Source organism: Carassius carassius, chromosome 10 (assembly GCF_963082965.1).
Source record: "Carassius carassius chromosome 10, fCarCar2.1, whole genome shotgun sequence".
Classification (NCBI taxonomy): domain Eukaryota; kingdom Metazoa; phylum Chordata; class Actinopteri; order Cypriniformes; family Cyprinidae; genus Carassius; species Carassius carassius.
Window position 1 is genome coordinate 35513210 of NC_081764.1, and position 25874 is coordinate 35539083.

At 39.6% G+C, this 25874-nt stretch overlaps 1 protein-coding gene across 1 annotated transcript; it reads right to left on the reverse strand.

Annotated features, from left to right (window-relative positions):
- Positions 1 to 2915: 2915 nt before the first annotated feature.
- LOC132152222 (transmembrane protease serine 6) lies at positions 2916 to 24201 on the reverse strand. Its single transcript, XM_059561035.1, has 18 exons — positions 23971 to 24201; positions 23750 to 23879; positions 23319 to 23461; positions 23126 to 23193; positions 22860 to 23041; positions 22724 to 22765; positions 21688 to 21892; positions 21471 to 21607; positions 21046 to 21158; positions 19996 to 20105; positions 10257 to 10399; positions 8669 to 8767; positions 8308 to 8421; positions 5931 to 6047; positions 5166 to 5334; positions 4831 to 5102; positions 3616 to 3752; positions 2916 to 3522 (listed from the first exon to the last, which is right to left on the reverse strand). Exons 1-18 carry the CDS (start codon positions 24025 to 24027, stop codon positions 3361 to 3363), a joined length of 2400 nt encoding a protein of 799 aa, XP_059417018.1. The 5' UTR covers positions 24028 to 24201; the 3' UTR covers positions 2916 to 3360.
- Positions 24202 to 25874: the final 1673 nt, after the last annotated feature.

Genomic DNA, 25874 nt, shown 5'->3' on the forward strand with positions numbered 1-25874 from the left:
CAGACAGAGACGCAAGATGAACGCACTGACCCATGAACCGTGACATTAGACAGACATTTGTTTTTAATGGAACTGCATAAAGTGAATCTGTCTGAGATTACACCCTTTTACCGGTCAATGTTTGCACTCTTGGAGAACTGTTTTTAAAGTGGATGAGATGTTGATGGATCTGTAAGCTGGATACGAGAGTAATGCTTGTTTTTCAACCCAATGATTCAGACAAGACTTTTGTCAGCTGTAAGCGTGCGTGCATGTTTATAAAGACTTGGCATTGTGAAGTTGGGGCAACTTTTATATAATGACTGATGGGAATCTGTGGAAACCTTAAAATAAATGACAGGATTAAAGTTCTTGCACTTGACGGAAAAGCTGGTGGAAAAAAAAAATGTCAATGCATTACCAAGTGGTAAGAATTGCTGCTGTCATCAGCGAAAGACAATAGGATGAATTCGCAGGTTAAATTTTGTCTTTTAAAACTCCCCAGCTGGACTTCAAACAACATCAATGAAAGTCATATATAACACTGCAGTAAAAGTTTAGCATCCAGTGTTACTCAAAGGACAAAAGAACTCAAGGTGGCCAGTTTTGTTGAAGCCAGAATTTCTCGTTAGAGATAGATGCAGTAAACCTCCAGTCGAGAAAAGAACAGCGGATCTTTAATGGAGAATAATTCATGGTGCAATAGCTACGGACAAACATGTGGCACACCTGAACCCATCAGTAAGGGTGGGCTGTAGGTTCTGTGGCAAGAAGAGAATTTAGAACATTTGTTTTTAAAAAGTAAAAGATTGGAAGGTTTTTTTATTTATTTTTTTGATGGTTTTAGTAGATTGTTTCAAGCTTTTGGTGAAGAATTCTCAGAGGTAGTTTTTATTGGGGGTGTGAAATATGATTTTTCAAAAAGAAGGAAGATGTGTCTGTTAAATTATTTAATAGGAACTGCGAAAATGGCAATATAGAAAACAAGGAAAAATCAAGGTTTACAGTTAAATAGTATTAATGTTGAAGTGATGTTTAAGAAATTAGTAGCCGGTAGACTAAAGATTTTGCATACGATAGTCTTGTAAAAAATGAGACAGGTTTCAATGATCTGTGGTGTGTTAATGAGGTTTTGTGTGTTTTTGATTGACATCTGGTTTTGGAAATATATATTTTTATTTAATTTTTATTTTTTTTATATATAGTGTGAATTATCTCTCTCTCTCTCTTTCAGTTTATTTTTGTTTCAGATTCAAATGATCTAATCTCTAAAATTCCCACATTCTTCTTTTACCACAAAATAAGTCTCAAGTTAGAACACATGGTTTCATATCCTCCTGGGGATCTCCCCTGGCTTGGTTAAGCTTAGGGTATATATATATATATATATATATATATATATATATATATATATAAAAGTTTGGGATCAGTAAGATTTTGAATGTTTTTTTAAAAACTTCTCTCTTCTGATCAACTAGGCTGCATTTATTTATTTAACTAAAAATAAACAACAACAGCAAAGGAAAAAACAGCAGACATCTGTTTTCTATCTGAATATCTGTTAAACTGTAATTAATTTCTCTGTATTTTCAGCATCATTCCTCCAGTCTTCAGTGTCACATGATCTTCAGAAATCAGAATAATATGATGATTTACTGCTCAAGAAACTTTTCTGATTATTATCAATGTTGAACACAGTTGTGCTGCACAATATTTCTGTTACACATTTTATTTTTGAGGATTCAAGAATAGAAATAGCATTTTCTAGCTTAGAAATAGAATAACATTTATTGTAAATATATATATTTTGGGGGGTAACACTTTAGAATATTGTTCCTTCGTTAATGAATAACTACAAGTACACATGAGTATCGAGTTACTACTAGTATCTAACAAGAAGCTCTGATTAATGAGTTAGTAATAGTGCTTAGTCAAATGTGATTCACTATTAGCTAACCAGTACCTACGATTTTCTCAAACCTTCCCAAGAACTACTAGAGCTACCGTTCCTAATTCATATGAGTAATGCATGTATGATTAATTCTGACGTGAAGGTCATAGTAATCCAATAGTAAAGTATTACCAAATCCCTCAAAAGGAATAACTAATTATTTGGATCAGAATTCTAAAGTGAATAACATGATAATTCTCTAGAAATCATTGTAAGCTTTTGAGAGTTTTGTGAAGTAATGGATAGTAATTATCCAGATATTCCTACATCTTTATAAAGGAATTACTATTTCTATGATCATTACTCTAAAGTGAAGGTCATGGTAACTCCCTATTAATTACTGAAATCATAGTAAACTTTTTTTATTCATTACTAGTTGGGTTACTGTGGTCTTCACTGAATACTGATCCAAATAATTAGGAGTTCTCCCCTAATAACTCATTTTTAGTTATAGTATAGTTATTCATTACTGATGGAACAGTATTCTAAAGTGTTACCAATATTTGTAACAATATGAATGATATGATACAAAAATGCATTATCACATTTGCAAAGTCCTTTTATAATCATTAAAAGCTGTCGCTCATCTTAATTCATAGCTATCTCACAAACCTCCGTTATAATTATTGAAGTTCTCTACACAGCACACTGATCTATTACTTACATTGTGTCCACACTTTCTTCATTATAATGCAATTATAAAGGTTATGATTCCAAAAAATGGAAGTTTTGTCAGATTTCACTTCCGAGTACAATTCAGGTTCAGTGACTGTTGAGGGAATAAGAATCACTCAGCTTTGTACTTGTACTTTTTTTAGCTTCATTTCTAATATTTCATGCCAACACGCTAATATTTCAGTATATACATGAGTAAATTCAGGCGGTCTCACAGGGATTTGATGTATTTTGTGTTACATCCCGTAATGTTAACTCTTCATCACTGTGTTTCAGCTCCAGATCTCACCCCAGAAAACCTCCACCAGAGTTTCTGTACAAAGGCTTTATTTGTTCCAGCAAATATGAATCTGTATTGCTCATACAATTATTTCATTGCTTTCCACTTGTCAGCTACTCTACATGCTCTACTTTACAAGAAAAGAACTGAAATAAGTGAAATAAAACTGCATCATCATTGATTCTCCCGGATGCTGTGACATTCTACAGAGTTTCTCACTTCAGCTTCCACGAAAGAATGAAAGTCGTGCATGTTTGGATCAGCATGAGTAAATGTTGACAGAGGCCTCAGTTTTGGGTGAACGGTCATCTTAAGACACCAATCTGGACTATTTTTTATCTAAATAATTACAAATAAAATCATGTCCTTTGAAGAGCAGCTAATCCAGCTGAATCATCAAACCACATTTCCCATGAAGCTTAGAGGACAGAGATCGAACGCTGGAGGGTTTTCCTTCTAATGGTCCCAGATGAACTCAGGAGGAAACGAGGCGTTTGATCCAGCCGCTGAGTTTGGTGATACGTGTGTAAACCCCGTAATAGTCTGGACGTCCACAGCCTCGGCCCCAGCTCACCACACCGGCCAGAAACCAGCGTCCAGACGGCTCCTGACACACCAGCGGCCCGCCGGAGTCACCCTGACACAGAAACACACACACACACACACACGCGTGTAATTCAGCAGCTCACACGCATCATCAGGGTTACAGCGTATGATCGAGACGGGTCACCTGACAGGCGTCCTTCTCTCCGCTGCGATACCCAGCGCAGATCATTCTGGGCGTGATCATGTAACCATAGGAACGCACACAGGCATCTTCACTGACCAATCGCACGTCTACTTTCTGCAGAACATCACTGACCGCTCCTAGATGAAGGAGACAGAGAGATTGTGTCATGTGTCTGACAATAATACTATCATTCCTGGAAGCCAATGGAGTCATTCTTACTGAGCCAGACACACAACAATCAGGACACCTCGTGATTCTGTTCCTCATAATTCAGTTTTTGTGGATTAATGTTTTGCAAATCCACCAGAGTGGAAAAGATGAGACCCGCTGATTCGGGTTGGAGATAAACTCTGCAGGTCCCTAAAACACCACATTCACACTTTACATCACGTTTACGGAATATTTCAACTAAAGAAATAATAAAAAACTATAAAAAATGAAACAAATATTACTAATACTATTACTATAGTAATATTAGTAATCATTTTATTTTGCAGAACAACAGTACTTACCCTACTAATGCATGGCTGTCTAATTTGTTTGCTGTTAAATGTTAAACCACGGCTTTTATTTTGGTGGGAAACTGCAAGGAGGCCTTAAACTCGACATGAAAATTGAAACGTAAATTTCACAATAAAAATGCATGTTATAGATCTCTGCATGTGTTTTATTTTTCTAAATTTTATTTTTTTGGCTCGTAATAGTTACTCAAATCTCCTAACTGGATCTTTCAGTGATTCTCTCTGCAGGATTTCTCTAATCATTTATTGCTTTTAAACTCCGCCCCTGCAAACAGAGAGCCACGCCCACATCTCAATATTCAATCTATTCAGTGTATTTTTAAGAAAGGTGTTTTGAAGAATGCTGGTAACCAAACAGTTGTTGGTAGTCACTAATGTCCGGTGGAAGTCTGACGTCAACTGTCTGGTTTCACTTCTTTTTTTGTCTTAAGCAGAAAAAATAAAGTCATGTCTGGAACCAATTGAGGTTGAGTAAATGATGACAGATCATCTTTTAAGTGAACTACACCTTTTAGTTTTAGCAACAGTCTGTATTTACATGGCACCTGGCGTGTTAGTTTTGGATGTGTCTACACTTCACCACAGCTCATCTCTTCACATCCAGATTCAGAACTATCCATTTGAAAAGTGAACAAGAACAGTGGCTACAGGGTGTCTCTGTTGAGATGCTGCAGGTGTTAATGAGATGCGATACCTCCCTCCCGCAGCGCTCCCCATCCCGTCACCCAGCACAGCACGTCTGGCTCCAGCTGGTGCGTCTGTGGGGGCAGACAGACCGGATGAGCCAGAGTCCCCGACCACACGGGCCGCACCAACCGCAGCAGAGCCACGTCATAGTCGTGCGTCTCATCGTCATAGTAGTGATGCAGGTGGATGTGTGACACCCGGATGGCTTCCTCCGTCTGACTGTTGCCATAGAGATGCAGTTTACCCAGATAGACGGTCCACACGGATGGAGAGAAGAATCTGCAGACAGACACGCATTCAGCGGGACAGAACGACCACAGACAGACAGATGCAGACGCTCACCTGTCATCAGAGAAGCAGTGAGCCGCAGACACCACCCACTGGGCGGAGACTAACGCCCCCCCACATATGTGCCGCCCACTGATCTGCAGGCTGGCCTGCCATGGCCACTCCCCCTCCACTGCATCGGTCCCGCCCACCACACGACTGCTGAACGGCCTCAGTCCACAGTCTGCAGAGAGAACGTGATCAAAACACACACATGCACACGCACACATACATGCACTCACTCACACACACACACACACACACTCGCACACGCACTCACGCACACACACAAACCCACACACACACTCGCACACGCACTCACGCACACACACACTAGCTCACACTCACATACACACACACTCGCACACGCACTCACGCACACACACACACACTAGCTCACACTCACACACACACACTAGCTCACACTCACACACACACTAGCTCACACACACACTCGCACACACACACACACTCACGCACACTCGCACTCGTACACGCACTCACGCACACACACAAACCCACACATGCATGCACGCACATTTGCACACACATGTTTGTTTTTGTGAAAAGTGGGGACATGCCATAGAAAAGAAATTTTGTGCATTTTTACTTTCTCAAAAAACTCGGGGACAATGGGTTATGTCCTCATAAGTCACCCTCTCCTTGTAATACCTGTGTCATACCCATGTCATTATACAGAGTTGTGTCCTGATATGTCACAAGAACATGCACACACACACACACACACACACACACACACACACAATGTGATGCTCTTACTGCAGTATTTCTCATCAGATTCATCAGGACAGTCGGTGATAAAGTCACATTCTGGGTTTGGCTTCTTTAGACATGTTCCATCTCCACATACATACGTCCAGTCAGAACATGGTACACCTGAACACACACACACACACACACACACACACACACACACACTCACGTTCACTTTGCTTACTGGGTACATTCCACAGACTTCTGTTTATATACATACATATATATATATATATATATATATATATATATATATATAGCTAGTTATAAATATATTTATACAACAGTTCGTTCTGGTTCTCAAATCTGATTGGTTGAGAAGGGTGAAATATTGTACTGGTATCACCACAGGAACGCCCCTTCCCCAATTGTATCATTCCACTTCCAGTATTTCTCACAGCGAGTGGCATAGCGGACGCCCAAATCCATTAAAATGTTTAAATAATACTGTTTTTGTGTCAGAGTTTTTTAGGCGAGAATGTACTTGTTTGGACTTCAAATATACACGGTTTGTTAATAAAGATAAAGTCTATTTGCACATGCGTTTTGGGACTCATGAAGCCGCCGAGAGCAGCTTCACCTTGGCCAGATCTTCTGAAATTTGCAGCTGGCTCAGATCTCTCTTTAGTGGATAAACATATAATTTGTTTTGGCCAATTCTGACTGACAGTCTTTGGTCTCTTTAATCTTTTATTTGTTCCAAAGCAAATAGTTTCAGCTGAAGGCAAAATCTCATCAAGTTGTATTTTATGTAACTTTAATGTTGTGTATTAAAGCATGGCTTTTATGATGGCTGTTGTTGTTGTTTATTATTCAATAAATCATATTTTATATACATAGTAGTATTTAGTATTGGGAAACAGTGTGTGTGTGTTCGTGACATTGCTCCGCCATTAGATGACAAGTGACTTTTATATTGAAAGAGACTGAAACGGAAATTATTTTTACTTTTAATAACAGCTTGTAAGACGCAGACCCAGCGCTGTCATCAGAAATCACCTTTAACAGATGAAAGGACAGTACGACAAAGATATCGCTTTCCTCAGCGGACATTCAGACTCATGTTTTATTGTGAAAATGAGACTGAACTGAAGAATGAACGCTGTATCAGATGCAGGTAATCACACTTGCTCAGTCCATTTCTCTCTCACACAATATTCTACACTTCATAATACAGTGAGCTTTTAATTAAGTAATACAATGCATCTCAACTTTCCTTCATTACTAGTTTTAAAGGGACGTTTTCTAATTAGTAATGGGGGCTTGAGCTCAGCGGTGTGAATATTGAATATTTACACTTGTGCCGTCGAACTGTTGTATAAACGCAATATCACTCTCGTTCTCGAGCGATAATGGCTTTATATCAGCTGCCTCGTGCCTCTGACCTAATCACAGCCGTGCTGATGTAGAGCCGTATCGCTCGAGTGATATTGCTCATGTAACATATTTACAGATTTTATGTAGCAATTATAGAAATCATTATATAAAAGAAAGAAGTTCAGGTCAGAACGGAAAGCAAAATTAAAAGGAAGAAAATAATCTTATTTTGCATAAGAATTTGAAGTCTATTTTCAGGACCTTTTTTAAATTGTTACTTAATTTAACACAATGTAGAAATTCTATATAGAAAATATCAAGTATTTCTACATAGTCTTAGTATTTTTTATTGCATTAAATTCATGCTTATGTAAATACATAAATGTGTATTAAGTCGCTGGTGTATATTTTTAGCAATAGCCAAAAAAAACATTGTAGGGGGCAAAATTATCTTTTTTTTTTATCTTTTAAAATTTTCTTTTATGCCAAAAATTATTAGGATATTGAGTAAAGATGATGTTCCATGAAGATATTTTGTCATTTTTTAAAGAACTTCATTTGAACAACTTTAAAGATGATTTTCTCAATATTTAGATTTTTTAGGTCCCTCAGATTCCAGATTTTCAGACAAATATTGTCCTCCGAACAAACCACACATCAATGAAAATATATTTATTCAGCTTTCAGATGATGAATAAAGCTCAATTTCAATTTTAGGAATTGAATGTGTTGAATCATCAGGAAATGAATGTCACCATGCAAAAACTCTTACTGAAAAAGACTTAATTTTATGTAAAATATGATTTCTCTCTTTCGATTTTGAGGTAGAATATGAATATGATAATATTTGTTTCATCCATATATGAGTGTGTGTGTGAGATAGAGATTGTACAGGTTTCATCTATATTGGGGGAAACAAATGTCAAAGAATACGGGTTTAGAAACACACATATATTTGTTGAATGAATATCCTGATATGTGAGAGTTTGTGTGAGGGTCAGGGGAGAGGAAATATCTTCAGCTCAGTACAGAAACTAGAGAAGTGAATGTTCGTGGTGTGAGGTACCGTGAGTGCAGTTATCCTCGTCGCTGCCCTCGATGCAGTCCGGATGCTGGTCGCACACTTTATAGTGATCGACACACTGACTGTCCTCTGAGCACTGGAACTGAGCGATACACACTGCACACACACACACACACAAAGGGCTCATTCGCTGGAGCTCTTTCTTGTTTCAGTTAGAAGGTTTTTCCATTCACTTTTGCATTTCACAATTTCATTGATTATGGACTGAGATCTTCATGTCTCTCTGCCCACACACTCTTCTGATCATATTTTTCACTTCCTTTTTTTAGAATTTAGAAGAAAATGTCATTTGCTATTAGTCATAAGTGTTTTCGAGCATCATGCAGTGAAGACGGGGATTTACCGCAGTTTCTCTCATCCAGTCCGTTGGGGCAGTCGCTGATACCGTCACACGCCGGCACACAGAGACCGTTAACATGACACAGCACCTGACCGGGACACGCTGACCAAACACACACACACAGTCATGTGATGAGAGTCAAAACGATCTTGACTTTTACACATAGGAGTTTCAGAGCTCCAAACTAACTCCTCAGTTTAAAGTATGAATGATTAGTGATGCTCACCTGTAAGCCAAAGCATAACTACTGTTCTTTCTTACCTGTGGTTATATTTATATATAAATACACACTTATAACTGTGTATTTTTTAAAGAAATGCTGAAATCTTCAGTTTTCCAGCACATCTGAACCCTTTCCAGCAGTGACTGTATGATTTTAGATCCATATTTTCACACTGAGGACAGCTGAGGGACTCAAACACAACTATTAAAAAAGGTTCAAACATGATGCTTCTGAAGAAAACACCATGCATTAAGAGTCAGGGGTGAAAACAACATGAAACATGCAAGTATCATCTGTTGGTTCCGAAGGGCAGTACTAAATGAAAAAAAAAAAAAAAAAATCTTCATCCTGTTGGAAAGTTTTCAGCCCCGGCTCTTAATGCATCGTGTTTCATTCTTGAGCTTCAGTCAATGTTTGAATCTTTTTTAATAGTTGTGTTTGAGTCCCTCAGTTGTCCTCGGTGTGAAAAGATGAATCTCAAAATCATACAGTCACTGCTGGAAAGGGTTCAAAGATGCAGAAGATGCTGGAAAACTGAAGAATCTGCATGACCTGGAGGATTTTTCTGAAGAACAGCTCAGTTTAACTGTTCAGAACAAACAAGAGACTCATGAACATCCATCACAGAACAGAAAACAGCTGTGGATCATCCAGGTAACAGCACACAGTATTAAGAACCAACAAACTTTTGAATGGGGTTATTTTAACAACTTCGGCTATTTTATCTTTTATGTAAAATATTTTACTCAGGACAGTACTAAATAAAATATAACAAGCATTTTGTATGATCTTTCTTATTTTGTTAGAATTTTTCACATTTTCACAGATGTTGTTTCAGAGGTTGTCACTAAGCATGAAAGTTGCAACCAAAATAAATGTTAAACTGTTGGCAAATGAATGAGAAACAATGTCTTTTCTTAAACCTACTTCATCCGTTTTGAAACACAACAAAATAATAATAGTACTTTTCGAAACTACAGTATCTACTGAAAATGAAGCAATCAAGTAAGCAGAAGCCATTTCAACGCTGAAACTGACTGTTGTAATCATTGTGGTCGAGTTATTTTAAACATATATGGCTCTGTCACAGAGCTTGCCATCTCCAGTATCACAACACACCACATGCTGTGAAGGAGGCGTGGCTACAGTGCAATAAATCAGCCAATCACAGCAGTGGGCGTTTACTTACGTTTCTGTGAGAGGAATCACACCTTGAAATTGAGTGGTTGAAAAATTATAATTTTTACTAACATTTGGCATTTCTTGGTGCAACTATAGTATAAACTAAAACAAGATAAAAATCAGAAACTGCATTTCATAACCCCTGTAAACATGTAGTAAGAAAGTTAAATGCAGAGGTGTACTAACGATCAGACTGGTTAAAGATGCTGTAGTGAACCTGCAGGCCCGGGCCGGTGAGAGACACCTCAGAGGTCATGGACACAGTGACAGTGTTGGACAGCAGGTGGACTCGCTCAGCGTACGGCTGTAAGCCTCGGACGCCACACAGCCTGTGCACAAACACACCAGTGTCACACATGGACACACACAGACACACACACACACACACACACACACACACACACATGGACACTGCCTTCTTGTTTCTCCCTGTTGGCTCGGCTAAACAGTGCAGATGGGCCACAGGTGCCTCCCATCAGTAATTAGACCACTGGTGTTCATATAAAAGATTTGTGTGCCTTAGTGTAAGTCTCTCTCAATTTTCTCAACTTTTTGTCCCTAATATTTCCTTTTTTATAGATTTTTTGTGTCAGAATATTTGCATCTTTTGTTACCTCACATGCATGTTTTCCCCCCTAGAGGTCAGTTATCTTTTGATTGTTTAATCATAGTTTTCTTGTTTTGTAACAATAAATTGGTTTATTGTTTGAAGAATTGGTTGTTTGCCTCTTTTATGATGCGGAATATGAGCCAGCCGTAAAATAAAATGGGAGCTCGTTTGTTTGTTTTTTTAATTTTTGTCTCTTCAGTATTTTCCTGTGATTATTGGCTTGCACGCCGGTTAGTAAGAGTGTTTCAGCTGGGCTGCATATAAGCAGTGCTTCCATCAGGAACACTGTTTGTTGTTTTGTCGATTTTCTTTGTATTTTCTTTGGAGTTTTTGGAAGGAAATCCTGTGTGGGGTTACGCTTCTTGGCTTCTCGCGCAGCTGAACTCATTTGGAGAATGGTTGTTATGAAGTTCAGCGTTTCAAGTTGCCTTGAGCCCGGCAGTCCTTTGAAGACTAGTTAGGATAGTTTCAACGAGCAGGCATATCAGAGATGTGAAGCCAATGGAAATCCTGGTGAGTTCTCTATTTTTCTCCCTGTTTTTTGTTAAATATTATAAAGAGAGCATGTTTTCCGCATGTTGGTACTATGTGCCACTTTAGAGGAGGAATTAATTGGATGTTTGTGTAGAACGGAAGAGAGAATATTTTTTGAGGGTACTGAAACAGTAAAAGATAAGGACTGGGAAAAACGGGTTCAGTTAAAAAAAATTGGAACTTGAACAGGAGCGTGAGCGTATTCGAGTTGAGTTGAAAAAATTATATTATGCAAGTGAGAGTGAATGTGAACGGAGGAAGTATGAGATGCGGAAGCTAGAGCATGAACTGGAAGTTAAGAAAGCGGAAGATTCTAAATCTGTACAGGTTGTGCAGAAGACCTCTGATGTTGGTCAAAACCTTAAGATGGTTCCTCCATTTGGTGAGCAAGATGTAGATTAGTATTTACCCCAGTTTGAAAGAGTTGCTTCTCTAAAATGGCCAGAAGATATCTGGACTTTACTTCTATACTGTGTTCTAACAGGAAAGGCTCTCTTTCTGAAGAAGAAAGTGCTGATTTAACAAAAAGTAAAAACCGCCATTTTGAGAGCGAATGAGTTAGTGACCTGAGGCTTATCGGCAATGATTTCGGGAAAGATTATGTTGAATTTGCTCGGGAAAAAGAAATTATGTTTATGAGATGGTGTCAGTCTCAGAAGGTAGAAACTGTGAATCAGTTGAGGAAGTTGATTCTTGTAGAAGAATTTAAAAACTGTGTACCATGGTCTGTATCTACTTATTTGGATGAGCAGAAGGCCCTGACCTTAGCTAATGCAGCTGTGTTGGCTGATGAATTTGTTCTGACTCACAGAGATTCTTTTCCTGATAGAGCGTCAAGTGAACAGAGTAAAAAGTCTTTTCAGAATCGGTGACATGAGGCACAGTGTTAAGTATGCCCCCTGTGAGTGTAGAAGATAAATGTTACATTTATTAATTTAGCTGATGCGTTTACCCAAAGTGACTTACAATTGCTATATATGTCAGAGGTTGCACGCCTCTGGAGCAACTAGGGGTTAAGTGTCTTGCTCAGGGACACATTGGTGTCTCACAGTGGATTCGAACCCGGGTCTCTCACACCAAACGCATGTGTCTTATCCACTGCACTAACACCACCCCATTATTAAATCGATTTTTATTAATCAAGTATAATCAAGGTGAATTTAGCCATTTATATATACAGTAAGAGTTCCATTATAATCATCTAGCCTGTGTGTAAAAAAATGTCCCTGCCTGGCAGAAATATACAGACCCACAGATGAGAAACATCTGAAAAACATACAAGTTGGCCTTGTTCTTTACCATAACTAGTCTAAGGAGCCCCTTCTCTCTAGGGAGGAATCGAGTTGTAAGCATAAGGAAAACTAAATGAAATATACGGAAAACGACTCACCCTGTATAAACAGAAAAACTGTATAAAAGGTAAAGGCACCTAACATTCAAGAGATATTCTTTGAAAGACTGAACGTGATTCTTCAGACCAACGGCAGACGACACTATATGAGTCATCAGAAAGGAAAGGTAAGGAGGTCTGCTTTTATTGTCACAAAGCTGGACATGAAATTTCTGAATGTACCACTTTAAAGAAGCCAGCTAAGCCAGTTGGATTAGTTGGGCTTGGACCGCTGGAGATTAATCCTCATGAACAGAATTCTGTGGGTAAGAAGGTGATAACACGAGTAGATGTTGAGGATAATTATACAGAGTATGCTCCATTTATCATCTGCCAGGACAAGAGGGAAATTTTTCTGTGCAAATCCTGAGAGACACGGGAGCTGCTCAATTCTTCTTGTTAGAGGGAGTTCTTCCACTCCCAGGTTAGACTGGAACAGGGAAGGATGTATTGATTAGGGGGATAGAAATTACTTTCTTAAAAGTTCCTTTACACAACGTACATCTTACTTCTGATCTTGTAACCGGTGATGTGATTGATGGTTTACGACATTCTCTTCCTGTGCCAGGTGTTGCTTTTATCCTGGGGAAGGATCTTGCTCAGGGAATTGTCTGGGGAACATCAAAACCTATACCATCTACCGTTGTAGTTTCCTTACCTGTGTCTGCAGATGTTCCTGATGAATGTGGCCAGAGATTTCCCCATGTGTTTCCTTCCTGTGTGGTCACCCGAGCCAGGAGAAAACAACTTAAAGCTGACCGACTGTGTGAAGGTGAAGTTTCTTTAGACCCTGACAGTGAGGTAACCATGGAGGAAACTTTACCTGTTCATTCTGAAAATGATGTGGGTGAGAGTGGTCTTTCATCAGATGAAGTTGGTGGTGGGAGAGCTGAAGGTGAACCACTTGATATGACTTTAACATACAACATCACTTCGGACTCATCTGACAATTTTTCTGAGAAGTTTGTCTCTCAGAAGAAAGGTGTATCAGATGATCTTTTGCCCTCTGTTTTTAATGTCCTCAGGTAGAATTTTATTCAAGAGCAGTTAGCTGATGTAACACTTTTACCTTTGTTTTCAATGATCCGTATTGAAGGAGATATTGAGACTCTGCTACCATCCTGCTATATTTACTAAAAGAAGTGTTGTTGCTTAGACAGTGGGTCAGCGAACATGAACCAGTCAATAAAGCTTATGTTCAAGTGGTAGTACCTCTTATATTTAGACAGTCTGTGATCGGGTTAGCTCATGATGGACGGGCTGGACATATGGGGGTGAGGAAAGCATATGATCCATCGCAAAGTAAAATCTTTTAGCCTGGATTAAAAAAAGATGTGGCCAAGTTTATTCAAACTTGTCATGTGTGCCAACTTACTGAAAACCAAACCAGAAAATCCCTGTGGCTCCCCTACAACCTATTCCAGCAATGTCAAAATCATTTGAGTATTTGCTTGTTGATTGTGTAGGTCCTTTAACTCAATTAAGGACTGGTCATCATCTGTATTTACTTACAGTTATTTGTCTATCTACTCGATATCCAGCTGCGTATCCCGTCATGTCCATTTCTACATAATCTATCCTCAAAGCTTTAACTGACTTTATGTTAACATTTGTCATTCCTAGAATTATCCAGTCGGACCTGGGCTATAATTTTATGAGCCGTCAGTTCGCTAAAGCTTTGCGACAATTGAGAATCAGTCATAACATTTCTAGTGCATATTACCCTCAGAGTCAAGGGGCCCTTGAGAGATTTAATCAGAGCCTGAAGTCATTGCTGCAGTCAATTGTGTGGAACTTGGGTCTGATTGAGAGAACAGGCTGCCTTGGTTGCTTATGGGTGTTAGAGAGGTTACTCAGGAGAGTATTGGATTTAGTCCAAATGAATTGGTATTCGGACATGCAGTTCGTGGTCCCACTGCAGTTCTTGCTGATAACTGGATCCCCACTGAACCCTCCAAAAATGTTCTGGATTATGTTAGTGGTTTTCGATATCGACTGAATGAGGCTCGAGCAATTGCCCAGAGAAAACTGGGGGAAGTCATAGAGTAAGATGGAGAGGTTGTTTAATAAAAAAGCAGTATCTCGGAATTTTGTGGTCAGAGACCAAGTATTAGCTTTGTTGCCTCTAGTAAATATCCCTTTTAAGGCCGTTTTGCAAGTCCTTATTCTGTCCTTAAATGCCTCCCTGGACAGAATTGTCTGCTGAAAACCCCAGAACGACATGAGGTAGTACTGGTTTGCCATATAAATCTGTTAAAGCCTTATTTTCCTCTTACATCTTCTGTTGGTTTGTAACTACTGTGTCAGATGATTCTTCACATTTGAGTGGGAAGGGGACTTCCTCTTCAAAGAGTTTTTCCTTGGATTGCTTTGGGGATGATAAAGTTAATCTTCCTTCTCATGGTGTTTTTGAGGGATGATTGAATAATTCTGAGATGTATGAAAAATTGGACCATCATTTACCCCATCTCTCTCTGGCTGAGAAAAGTGACATTCTTAAGTTAGTGCATTCTTTTCCTAACTTGTTCTCTAATGTGCCTAGTTGCACTACAGTTATTGAACATGATATTGATGTGGATACCGCTTTACCAGTTAAGCTGCATGCTTATAGGTTAAATCCTATGAAGTGTGAACTGTTGAAAAGGGAGGTTGTTTACTTATTAGATAACAACTTGGCTGAGCCCAGTTTTAGTGCTTGGAGTTCACCTTGTCTTCTTGTAAATAAGCCAGATGGATCCTCCAGGTTCTGTATAGACTATTGTGAGCTAAATTCCATCACCAAACCCAACTGTTTTCCATTAACCCCGCATAGAAGTTTGTTTGGACAGAGTGGGGTCTGTAAAGTTGGTGAGCAAATTTGACATTTTAAAATGGTACTGGCAGGTTCCACTGACTGCTAGGGCAAGGAAACTTTCTTCCTTTATGACCCCTGATGATTTCCTCCAATACCGTGTAATGCAATTCAGGGATCAAAATGCTCCAGCCACCTTCCAGCTCCTTGTTAACATAGTGTTGTCTGGATTGTTTGGTTGTGAGGCTTATTTTGATGATGCGGTCTTGTTTAGTTCATCTTGGGCAGATCACCTAGTCAAAATAAGAGTTATTTTGTCATTTGACAGAGGCCTCTTTAACTTTAAATCTGGCAAAATGCGAATCTGGAAAATCTACGGTCAACTGCTTTGGTAAAATAGTGGGAAATGGACATGTTCATCCAATTGAAGCAAAGATAGAGTCTATCTGTGCTTTCCAGTACCTACAAACCATAGGGAAATGCGTAGGTATCTGGGAATGGCTGGGTATTATTGTGGGTTTGCTCAAATTTTGCATCTATTGTGGCACCCTTGACCGATCTGATAAGTACTAAAGTACTTTTTGAGTGGACCACTGCTTCTCAACAGGCATTTGATGGAGCCAAAGCCTTATTGGCTAGTGCTCCCATGCTAGTTGCACCAGATTTTTCTCAGCCTTTCTGTTTAGCTGTGGATGCCAGTGATAGTGGAGCATCCTGGGGCCCAGGAAGCGGAGTGAGGAATGTCTGGTCGAATTTTTTGCATTCCTTAGAGGTATACTTTTGCGGGGAAGTTGTTACACCTTCCTGTTTAATATCACCCATTGTTTTTAGGTGCGTTACCGGAACAACTAAAAGACCAGCGTCGGCCGAGTGAAGATTACGTATCGGAATGTAGGGTATTAAAAGCTCAGAAAGATATTGAGGAGCAAGTCCATTTAATGCCTTGTAGGTCAACAGTATCTTAAAATCAACACGAAATTTGACAGGTAGCCAATGTAAGGTCTCTAAAATAGGTTTTATATGATCTATATGTCTTGTTCTAGTCAGAATATGTGCAGCAGAGTTTTGTACCCACTAAAGTTTGTTCAAAATTAATTTTGATGCTCCTGCTAACAAGGCATTGCAATAATCAATTCTAGAGAAAACCAGAGTATTGATTAATTTTTCAGCTACAGAAAAAGGCAGCATGGACCGTTATCTGGATATATTTCTGAGATGAAAAAAAGAAACTTTAACAGTATTACGTACATGAAGATCAAATGTTAAATTAGAATCGAAAATTACACCCAGGTTTTTTAATTTAGATTGAAACTGTATAACAGAGCCATCCACATGCAAGGCTACGGATTTCACTCTGCGTAACTGGTGAGGCGAACCAATAAACAACACTTCTGTCTTATCACTATTTAGACATAGAAAATTAACAGACATCCAATTTTTGATAATTGTGATACAGTTAGAAAGATGTGAAGCAGCCACATTTACATCAGATTTTGAGTGAATATATATCTGGGTGTCATAATAAAATTAAAATCAAGACTAAAAGACCTCAAAAGTTGGCCAAGAGGAAAAATATAAAGACTAAAAAGTAAAGGACCTAAAACTGAACCCTGAGGTACACCATATTTTATCACGCCAACCTCAGATCTGAGGCCACCCAGCACAACAAAGTGTTTTCGGTCTGAGAGATAAGACTTAAACCAACACCAAAGACAGACTTTAGACGAGAAAGTAAGGTACAATGATCAATAGTGTCAAAAGCGGCACTGAGATCAACCAAAATCAGTATTGATAAGCATCCTGAATCGGAAGCCATCAATAAGTCATTTGTGACTTTAACTAATGCTGTCTCAGTGCTATGCCTTTTACGGAAGCCAGATTGTAGAGGTTAATTGAAGTTATTTACAGAAAGATGAGAGAGCAATTTTGATGTAACAATACGTTCTAAGATTTTAGCCATAAAAGTGAGATTAGAGATGGGACGAAAATTTGTTAGATTCTCAAAGTCACGGCTATTTGTTTTTTTAACAGGGGTTACAGCGGCAATTTTAAGTGCTGATGGCACAACACCAGAAGAAAGAGAGTCATTTATAATACTCAAAACAGTCAGACACAATGAAGAAAAGCCTGACTGAAACAATAGATGCTATGGGATCAACATTTGAGGTGGTAGCTTTCATTTTTAAAACCACATTACACAGGGATTGGGCATCTAATGAGGAGAATTCTGAAAGATAAACACCAGAGAATTCTATATTATTTAATTTTGGGGTAACACATGTATTTGTAGTAGTAATCTGATCTCTTATCCCCTCAATCTTATTACCAAAAAGTTCAGTCCTATATTCACCCAAGCTTTCTTTACAGGCCTGATGATACACAGTTAAACCAGTAGAGCGCCATCTGCGCTCCATTTTGTGACACTGAGTTTTCATTGCGCGCAGATCATCGTTATACCATGGAGCAGATCGTTTAAAAGAGACAGCGCGTGACTTCAGAGGAGCAAAAGTGTCCAGGCCGGATGAAAGAATTTTGTACAGCCTATTTACTTTGTCATTGTCACAGTGTCTGGTTTGTGCTCCCTGGGTAACCACTAGATGTCCTCCTTCCCCACGGTGTCTGTCACTTCCTGAACCACATTCCTCACGATCTCTGTCTCCTCATTGCACTCAGCTGTCACTGGTCATTAATCATTGCACTCAGCCAATTCCCCATTAGCATTGTCATTTCCCTGTGTATTTATACCCTGTCTGTTTTAGTATGTGTCACGGAGTGCTTGTATTGATCATGCCACTTCAAAGTCTGTTCTTGCCCGTTTGTTTCGTTCTGTTGATGTTTGATTGCCACTTTGGTTTTGACCCCTGCCTTGACTGGATTTGTTGTAACGGTTTTCCCTTATTAAATACACTTACTGCAATTGGATCTACCTGTCCTCTGTTCTTGTGTGGGGATCGTAACAGTCATCCAATTCATCAGATGGTAAAATACAGCTAGTACCAGAATCAATAAAGTCTGAGAAGTCAGTGGGCGCCATGGATCTCCACTTGCGGTAGTGAATAATAGAAGTAGAAGTAGAAGTAGGTATGTCAGGTAGCTCCAAATTGAATAGTATAGCTAAGTGATCGGATAGCCCAAAATCAGATACTGACAACTGAGACACAAATGTACCATTTTGTATCACAAGATCTAACATGTTGCCTTTATTGTGCGTGGGACAGTCCACAACTTGGTGTAACTCAAAGCACTCAAATAAAGATGTAAATTCTCTCGTAGATGAAGTGTCTTTTTTGTCCATTTGAATATTAAAATCACCAAGAATTAGAATTCTCTGAAATTTTAAAACCAACACAGAGAGTAATTCAGCAAAGTCAGATGAACATTTCTCAGGCCTGTACACAGTCACGATTACCGTAGATATTGAAGCAGAAACACTTACGGCAAGGCATTCAAATGAGGTGAACGAAGGGATCTCCACCGAACAAAGTCCAAGAGGCTGTTTAAACAGCACAATGATACCACCTCCTCTACCCGTTGAGGTCGGGAGATCGCATAATCCAAATCCCTCAGGAGTCAGTTCATTAAAAAGTAGACCATCAGACTCTTTATGCCAGGTTTCTGTTAAGCAAATAAGATCCTAGTTTTGGTCCATGATTAGGTCAAATGCAGTCAAGGCTTTGTTACTAATCGAGCGCACATTTATCAGTGCAGATTTCAGCAAGCGCACTGGAGCGCCCAAGCCAGCTGTAGCCTCCTCACAAAAGATTGCCAAGTTATTAAAATCAGCCCCCGTTGGTCTCCATGGCGATTTCAGCAGTGTACACGGGGCTATCGGATATAAAAACATTATTTTGAGACGAACCTAGGTACCCACACCGTGATGATCGATGTAGGTAACGTTTTGGGCGAAGAATTCCAAATGTACTGCAAAGTGTGCATGGTTCAGTCCCCAAAGCATGATTCCCATTAAGGTTCAGTAGCTGGCGAGAAGTGTACCTTAAGGCCTTGATAAAGGTGTCCACGCGAATAGCAACAACACAGTTGTGTAAGTCGTGGGTCACACAGCTGTTGATGCTTAATGATCCACAAACACCCAGAGATAGCAGCAGTAGTCCAATGACTGTAACGCGATTCCACATCACGATGGAAAACATGAGTGACTTGTACCGACTTGTTACCTATGATGCTTGCAGGGTAAGTTAAAAATAAAACCATTTAAACATTAAAACAAATGACTGACGGGAGAAAGGAGCGGCAGCCAAACGCGCCAGCGTACCCTTTCAACCGGAAACGGAATCAGTATTTTTCTCTCTCTTATACATCTTTTTGTCCCTAATATTTATTTTATTTTATTGATTGTTAGTGTCAGAATATTTGCATTTAAAGTTACCACAGGCACGTGTTCTTTCCCCCTAGAGGTCAGTTATCTTTTGATTGTTTAATAATTGTTTTCTTTTTGTAACAATAAATTTGCTTATTGTTTGAAGAATTGGTTGTTTGCCTCTTTATGTTGCGGTATATGAGCCAGCCGTAACAACACACACATGGACACACACACACACACACACACACACACCGTACTTATGAGGTCTGATAGACTGACCTGCGGCTCTGGATGCTCCATCTGCCCTGTGTGCACATCTGACTGTAACTAGCACGGTTCAGCTCGTATCCTTCAAAGAACAGAGTCAGGCCGAACTCCACCGACGGCACCTGAACACACAGATTCACAGACACAGTCAGCGGATGTGAAAAACTGTGCTGATTCCCTCATCATATGCAGTTACAGATCATGCATATTAAAAACAATTGGAAAAGCATCATATGACCTGCAATATAGTGCACGAGTCAAATTAACTTAATGTGCTTTCGTGTGCTTTTGAAAGCTTGAAGCTGCAGTCTACATTCACTGCACTGTAAATTATTTTCAATGTTTTAAATATGTAATATGGGTATGGTTTCCAAAAAAAATAATACTTGAGTCTTTCTACTTCAAAATGTCATATTTAATTCAATGTTACTTGCTGATTCTTTGTAATAATTTGTGAAATGTAAGGAATCTTTGAATGAAAATCATTTTATAACCAATTGGTGTTGCTAGTGACATGCTCCACTGTTTGAGCTACAGGAAAGCTACACTTCAGCCCTTTAAGAAAATGAATAGTGCCAATTCTGATTTCCACTTTAAAGAGTGCAAGTACAGTTAAAAGGATAGTTCACCTAAAAATTAAAATAACCCATGATTTATTATTGGTTGTTCCAAAATTTATAATGGCACTCAATGGGGATCTAGAATTTGAAGCAGATAAAAGTGCATCCATCCATCATAAAAACTGCTCCACAAGGCTCCAGAGGGTTAATAAAGACATTCTGAAGCATAGCAGCCTTTATTAACCCCCAGAGCCGTGTGGAGAACTTTTTTTAGGATGGATGGATTCAGTTTTTTGGGCTTTCAAAATCTCAACACCCATTCACTGCCATTATAAAGCTTGGAAGAGCCAGGACATTTTTTTATATAACTCAGATTGTATTCGTCTGAAAGAAGAAAGTCATATACAGTACAACTAGAATGGCTTGAGGGTGAGTACATTTTAATTTTTGGGTGAATGATCTGGATGATTAAATGCCCTTAATTGTCTGATGAGAGTCTTACAGTGAAGATCCAGGTGCAGTTGGTGTCGGGAGGGTAATAACTGGGGTAGAAGGGTGTCTGTAACATGCCCTGGATGCCATCTGTCATCTCTAACACAACACTGTAGGAACAATCTGTAACACAAAAAACATGATCGCTTAACAAAACCGCCAACAATTTAATGAAATCTCTATTCAATCTGCATCAATTCCACGTTGTAAGAAACAAATCTGTAGAGTAGTGGAAACTGGACAGGTGTACAGACATTTCCTATAACCCTAAAACACAACAAAATGCAATGCAAAATACAGATAAAAAACCAGCAAAAACTATGGAATATTGCGGAAAATATATATAAAAAAATACAATACAATTATTAAAATATAAATACAAAATTAAACAATAATAAAAAAGCAGAAATATTTTATTGATGAGTGATGGATTACCCTGGTCCGGCCAGGCTCGTGCGCTCAGTGAAAACGGATCGTTGTAACTGTACAGACCCTGTTTCCAAACCACCGTCATCCAGTCAGCAGACGACAGCAGCTGCAGCGTCTGTTCATATCGACTGCAGCCGTACAGACTGAGAGAGAGACAGTCACACGGTCAGAATCTGTGCGTCTGACACTCATGATCAGAACCAGAGATGAGTACGAGTCTCACGAGGTGATGAGGCGAGAGTCTGTCGGCGTGACCGAGTCGTAGATGATCAGACGATCGCGACACTCGCTCAGGAGCCACTCCACCCTGAGCTCCAGCCGGGAGCCCACAGGGGCCCTCAGGTGCCACAGACAGGACGAGCGCTGCATGTTCGGCCCCTCCAGAACCACCGGCTCCGCCGAGTCCAGAGCCGTGTAGTGATAGCAGTCTGTGAGGAGACATCAGGAGAAATAACCCTCCGGACAGACGAGTGTCCAGATGTTCAGGTGGACAGTCAAAATATTACCACTGATAAAGACCGGCACGATTAGTTAGGGTCACATCACAATAATCCACAGCACTCCAGTCCATCAGTGAACATCTGGAGAAGACAAAAGCTGAACAAAAACTAAAATACAAGTCCATAATCCATAATAACACTTCCTCCAGTGAAAAAGTGCATCTGCTGTTGTCTCTCACATATTTGTTTAGAGCTGTTTAAACACAGCTTGATCTGTGCAGATTTCTCTCCTGATTCAGAGCAGAACACTTTTTCACTGGAGGAAGTGTTATTATGGATTATAGACTCTATGTGTTTGAGTTAAAAACATCTTAATGCTGGATGTGTTTCATCTTTTGTCTTCTCCAGATGTTCGCTGATGGACTGGAGTGCTGTGGATTATTGTGATGTTTTTATCAGACTCTCATTCTGACGGCACCCATTCACTGCAGAGCATCCATTGATGAGACACTGATGCAATGCTATATTTTGACAAATAGTTTCCTATGAACATACATTTACTGGATATATGAAGCCAAATTTCTTAAAGTGTGTTTATTATCTTTCTTTGCAGTAAATGACACCTGATGTGTATTTTGTGATCTAATAAATTATTTTCAAGTTTGATTTAATACTGTTTGATGCCTCTTTATTATTTCATAACTGATATAAAAGATGTGATCAAAATGCATGAAAAAAAAGTAAAACCTTTGAATTATTGATTTATTTTAAAAATCACACTGCAAAATTAGAAAAAGAAAAAAAGAATCAAAATCATACCAAATGTAGCTTTAAAAAGTTCTATAACTTTGGGGTTGGTTTCTGGAAAGTGAAAAACACAAATCAACACAAAGCAGTGAAAACAAGTGAACAAAAACAGGACAGAAGTCATCAAACGTGTGTCTGATGGTGTTACCGGTGAAGCTGAGCGAGGGCAGCAGCAGATGGAAACCCTCGTATCTGCTGATCAGCTGAGCATCGCTGAAGCGCTGCAGTTCTCTGAACACACTCTCGTTCAGACGCTGGACGCTCACCGTCTCCACACGACTGCTAGGAACCGACAGACGCAGCCAGAGATGAGCCACCACACTGCCGTTCCTACAGGAACACCAGAGGAACAGGTGAAGATGCTGCAGATCTCTGCTCATGACACACAGACGCTCGGAGAGCAGCGACCCTCACCCGAACGCAAACACTGCGCTGGAGTTGAAGTATCTGGACAGATCCGTGGACTTCAGCAGCTTCTCCACCTGTCAGACAGATATCCACTCATGAGGACGAACCACGTTCTGTGTGCATCTGTGCATTCAGACTCAGAGTTAACTGTATGGGTGGAGTGTGTGCTGCAGGTCTGATCAGAGGAGGACAGACTAACCATGTTCTGCACAGACGCAGACGCCGCTCTGAACTCTGAGCTCTCGTGGCTCGACAGACTCACAGAGAAGTTCTTATTCAGTATGGAAACACTGGCTGTGTACTGCTGGACCAGCCGCGGCTCCAGAACCCACACCCTGTACTCTACACACACACACACACATTCAGTTAGAAACTTGGGCCTGTACATAATTCATACGGTTGTATAGTGTAAATCAGCTGGATCTCTCTGACTGGGATTCTGTTATAATTTGTCCTAAATTATACATTTACGAAGATTTTTTTTTTAGTATTTTCCAGTAATGACGTGTATGTGTGTGTGTATACAGTATGCACACACACAAAACTGATGCATTGTTATCCTGAACTAAACTGATTTGTTTGATTTTAACAAACTGAACTTGCTGAACACGTGGGTGACTCTTTCCTCACCTAGAAAGTACCAGCTAAGACATGAAGATCCTGCCAAGATGAGGATGAGGATGGTGAAGATGAGGACAATCGGCCATTTCGGGAAGCTCCTCCTGCTTTTTTGGTTCTGATCCGGATCCGCTCGAGGAATCTGTGGATAAACAGATAAACACAGGAATACTGAGAGAAGCCCTTCAGAGCTCTCTCTCAGGTAATGTTTGATTAATCTCTCTCTCTCTCACAGTGTCTCTGGCGCGCTCTCGAGTCGGATCCGATCTGACTCCGTTCCCGAGCTCCATCACGAACCGGACCGTTATCTCGCGCTCATCCTCGGCTCCGTGGTCAGTCTCGGTCCCGATGATTCTGGAGGTTGTTCTCAGCAGGACTCACACAAGCTCGGCTCTTCACATGTTCTGAGGGACTCGCAGTGTTTGTCGGTCCAAAGGTCGCAGAGGATCAATAATGCGCTGCTCTGAGGTCAGCCGCAGTTTTCATTTAAATAGGAGATTGTGTGAGAGAATATGAATAACGGGTCTCTTAGCAACAGTCAACGCCCAGCAACCCGCGCTCACCTGCGCGACGCCCGTGACGTCACTGTGTGGGGTCTCACCTGTGCGCGCGTGATGCTCGTCTGGGACTCACGAGCAGCTTACGGCCTTACCTTTTGAGTATTTTCTTGGAGCAATCATGTGCTCGAGTGATACTTCAGTTCATGCATTTGAATGCATTGGCTGTTCATTAATTTTACACTTGAGCTTAATAATCATCTGTGATGTTTGTATTCTCCCATTATAAATCAGCACTTTTATCCTAAGCGAGTGTAGCCTATAATAGGACAATGATCTAACCATGTGGATCAAACAGTTCCATGAAACTGCAATTTCATTTAATTTAAAACTCATTCATTTATTTTCACCAATTACCCACATTAAACCTGTGAAAAAAGACATTTCATAAGAAATATTTTTTGTTCATTCAACCAGACCTGTTCAGTTTCTGGGGTTCCTTATTAAAAAGTGCAATAATATTGTCATGATTTCATCCCACAAATTAATTTTTCACCAGATTTCTTTTGGTTGTTGCAATTTCTATTTCTGTTTTGCAACAAAGACCTTATTTATTTATTTATTATTAAACACACTTCTTGCCATACCCCATAATAGTTTTATAGACTACAATACCTTACACTCACAGGTGTGTAATGCCTAAGACAGGAGAAATCTATCTGTTGTCATCCTCATTCTTAGTGGCACACTAACCAGCTTTAGGCTAAATGTCAATCAACCAATCAGAAACAGTCTGAGCAAAGATATGCTTTAATATATTATTTAGCAGCAAACTGCAGTCGCTGAGAACTGGCTTCTCTTACATTCAACAAAACAGCAAACATCCTTTTGAACATACATTTCAATGCAGAAATCAAACACATGACATGAAATTATATATAAAAATATCATAAACAATATGCCAATAACTGTGATAAGTGCAAGCCACTCAAAAGAACGTTTTACTTGTATCGGTCTCATTTTAGCCTTAATGTCCCTGCTGCCAAACATCTTATAAATAGAAATGATATATTACGATAATATTCAGGGTGAAGAATGTTATAAATCATCTCATCTGAAAGGAATCATTTTCTAAACATATAGTTTAGAGTCTTTTCATGTAAAATGAATGGTAGAATTTTAGTGAAAAGAAACAGGAAGTGGTCCTCTGTGTTTCCTTTGTGACTGCATTCACGTCACACAAACCTACTAAGACACATCATCTGCACATACAAGAGCACACAGAAGCAGATCCTGTCGTGTCAACCACCAAAACTCATCATTTACACACCATTACGTCATTCCAAACCAGTAAACCCTGGTGTTAAGAGCCAGTTTGGCCAGTTAGCATTAACCAAGAGATGAGCAGTCTAATTTCAGATCCAAATGAGTCTAATCTAAACTTAAAAAGTAAAGACCGTTCTTGAAGAAAAAAGTTCGATGACTAACCGCTTAGCGGTTTAGCTGAAGAACTGTCTTTTTTCTCTGGAACTCAAACGGAAATGTTTAACAGAAAGTCCACGTTGCTCTTTTCTATGCAATTAAATTTCTATGCAATTGACACTCCAGCAGAACCATCTCTGTTTGAGTAAGTCATGAGG

Excerpts from the sequence above, each read along its gene's own strand:
- LOC132152222 (XM_059561035.1), bottom strand. The coding sequence starts at position 24,027 with ATGGAGCTCGGGAACGGAGTCAGATCGGATCCGACTCGAGAGCGCGCC. Across the intron at positions 22,766-22,859 it reads GCCCTCGCTCAGCTTCACCG|AAACCAACCCCAAAGTTATA; the intron begins GTAACACCATCA and ends TTCACTTTCCAG. Across the intron at positions 6,048-8,307 it reads CGAGGATAACTGCACTCACG|GTGTACCATGTTCTGACTGG; the intron begins GTACCTCACACC and ends GTGTGTGTTCAG.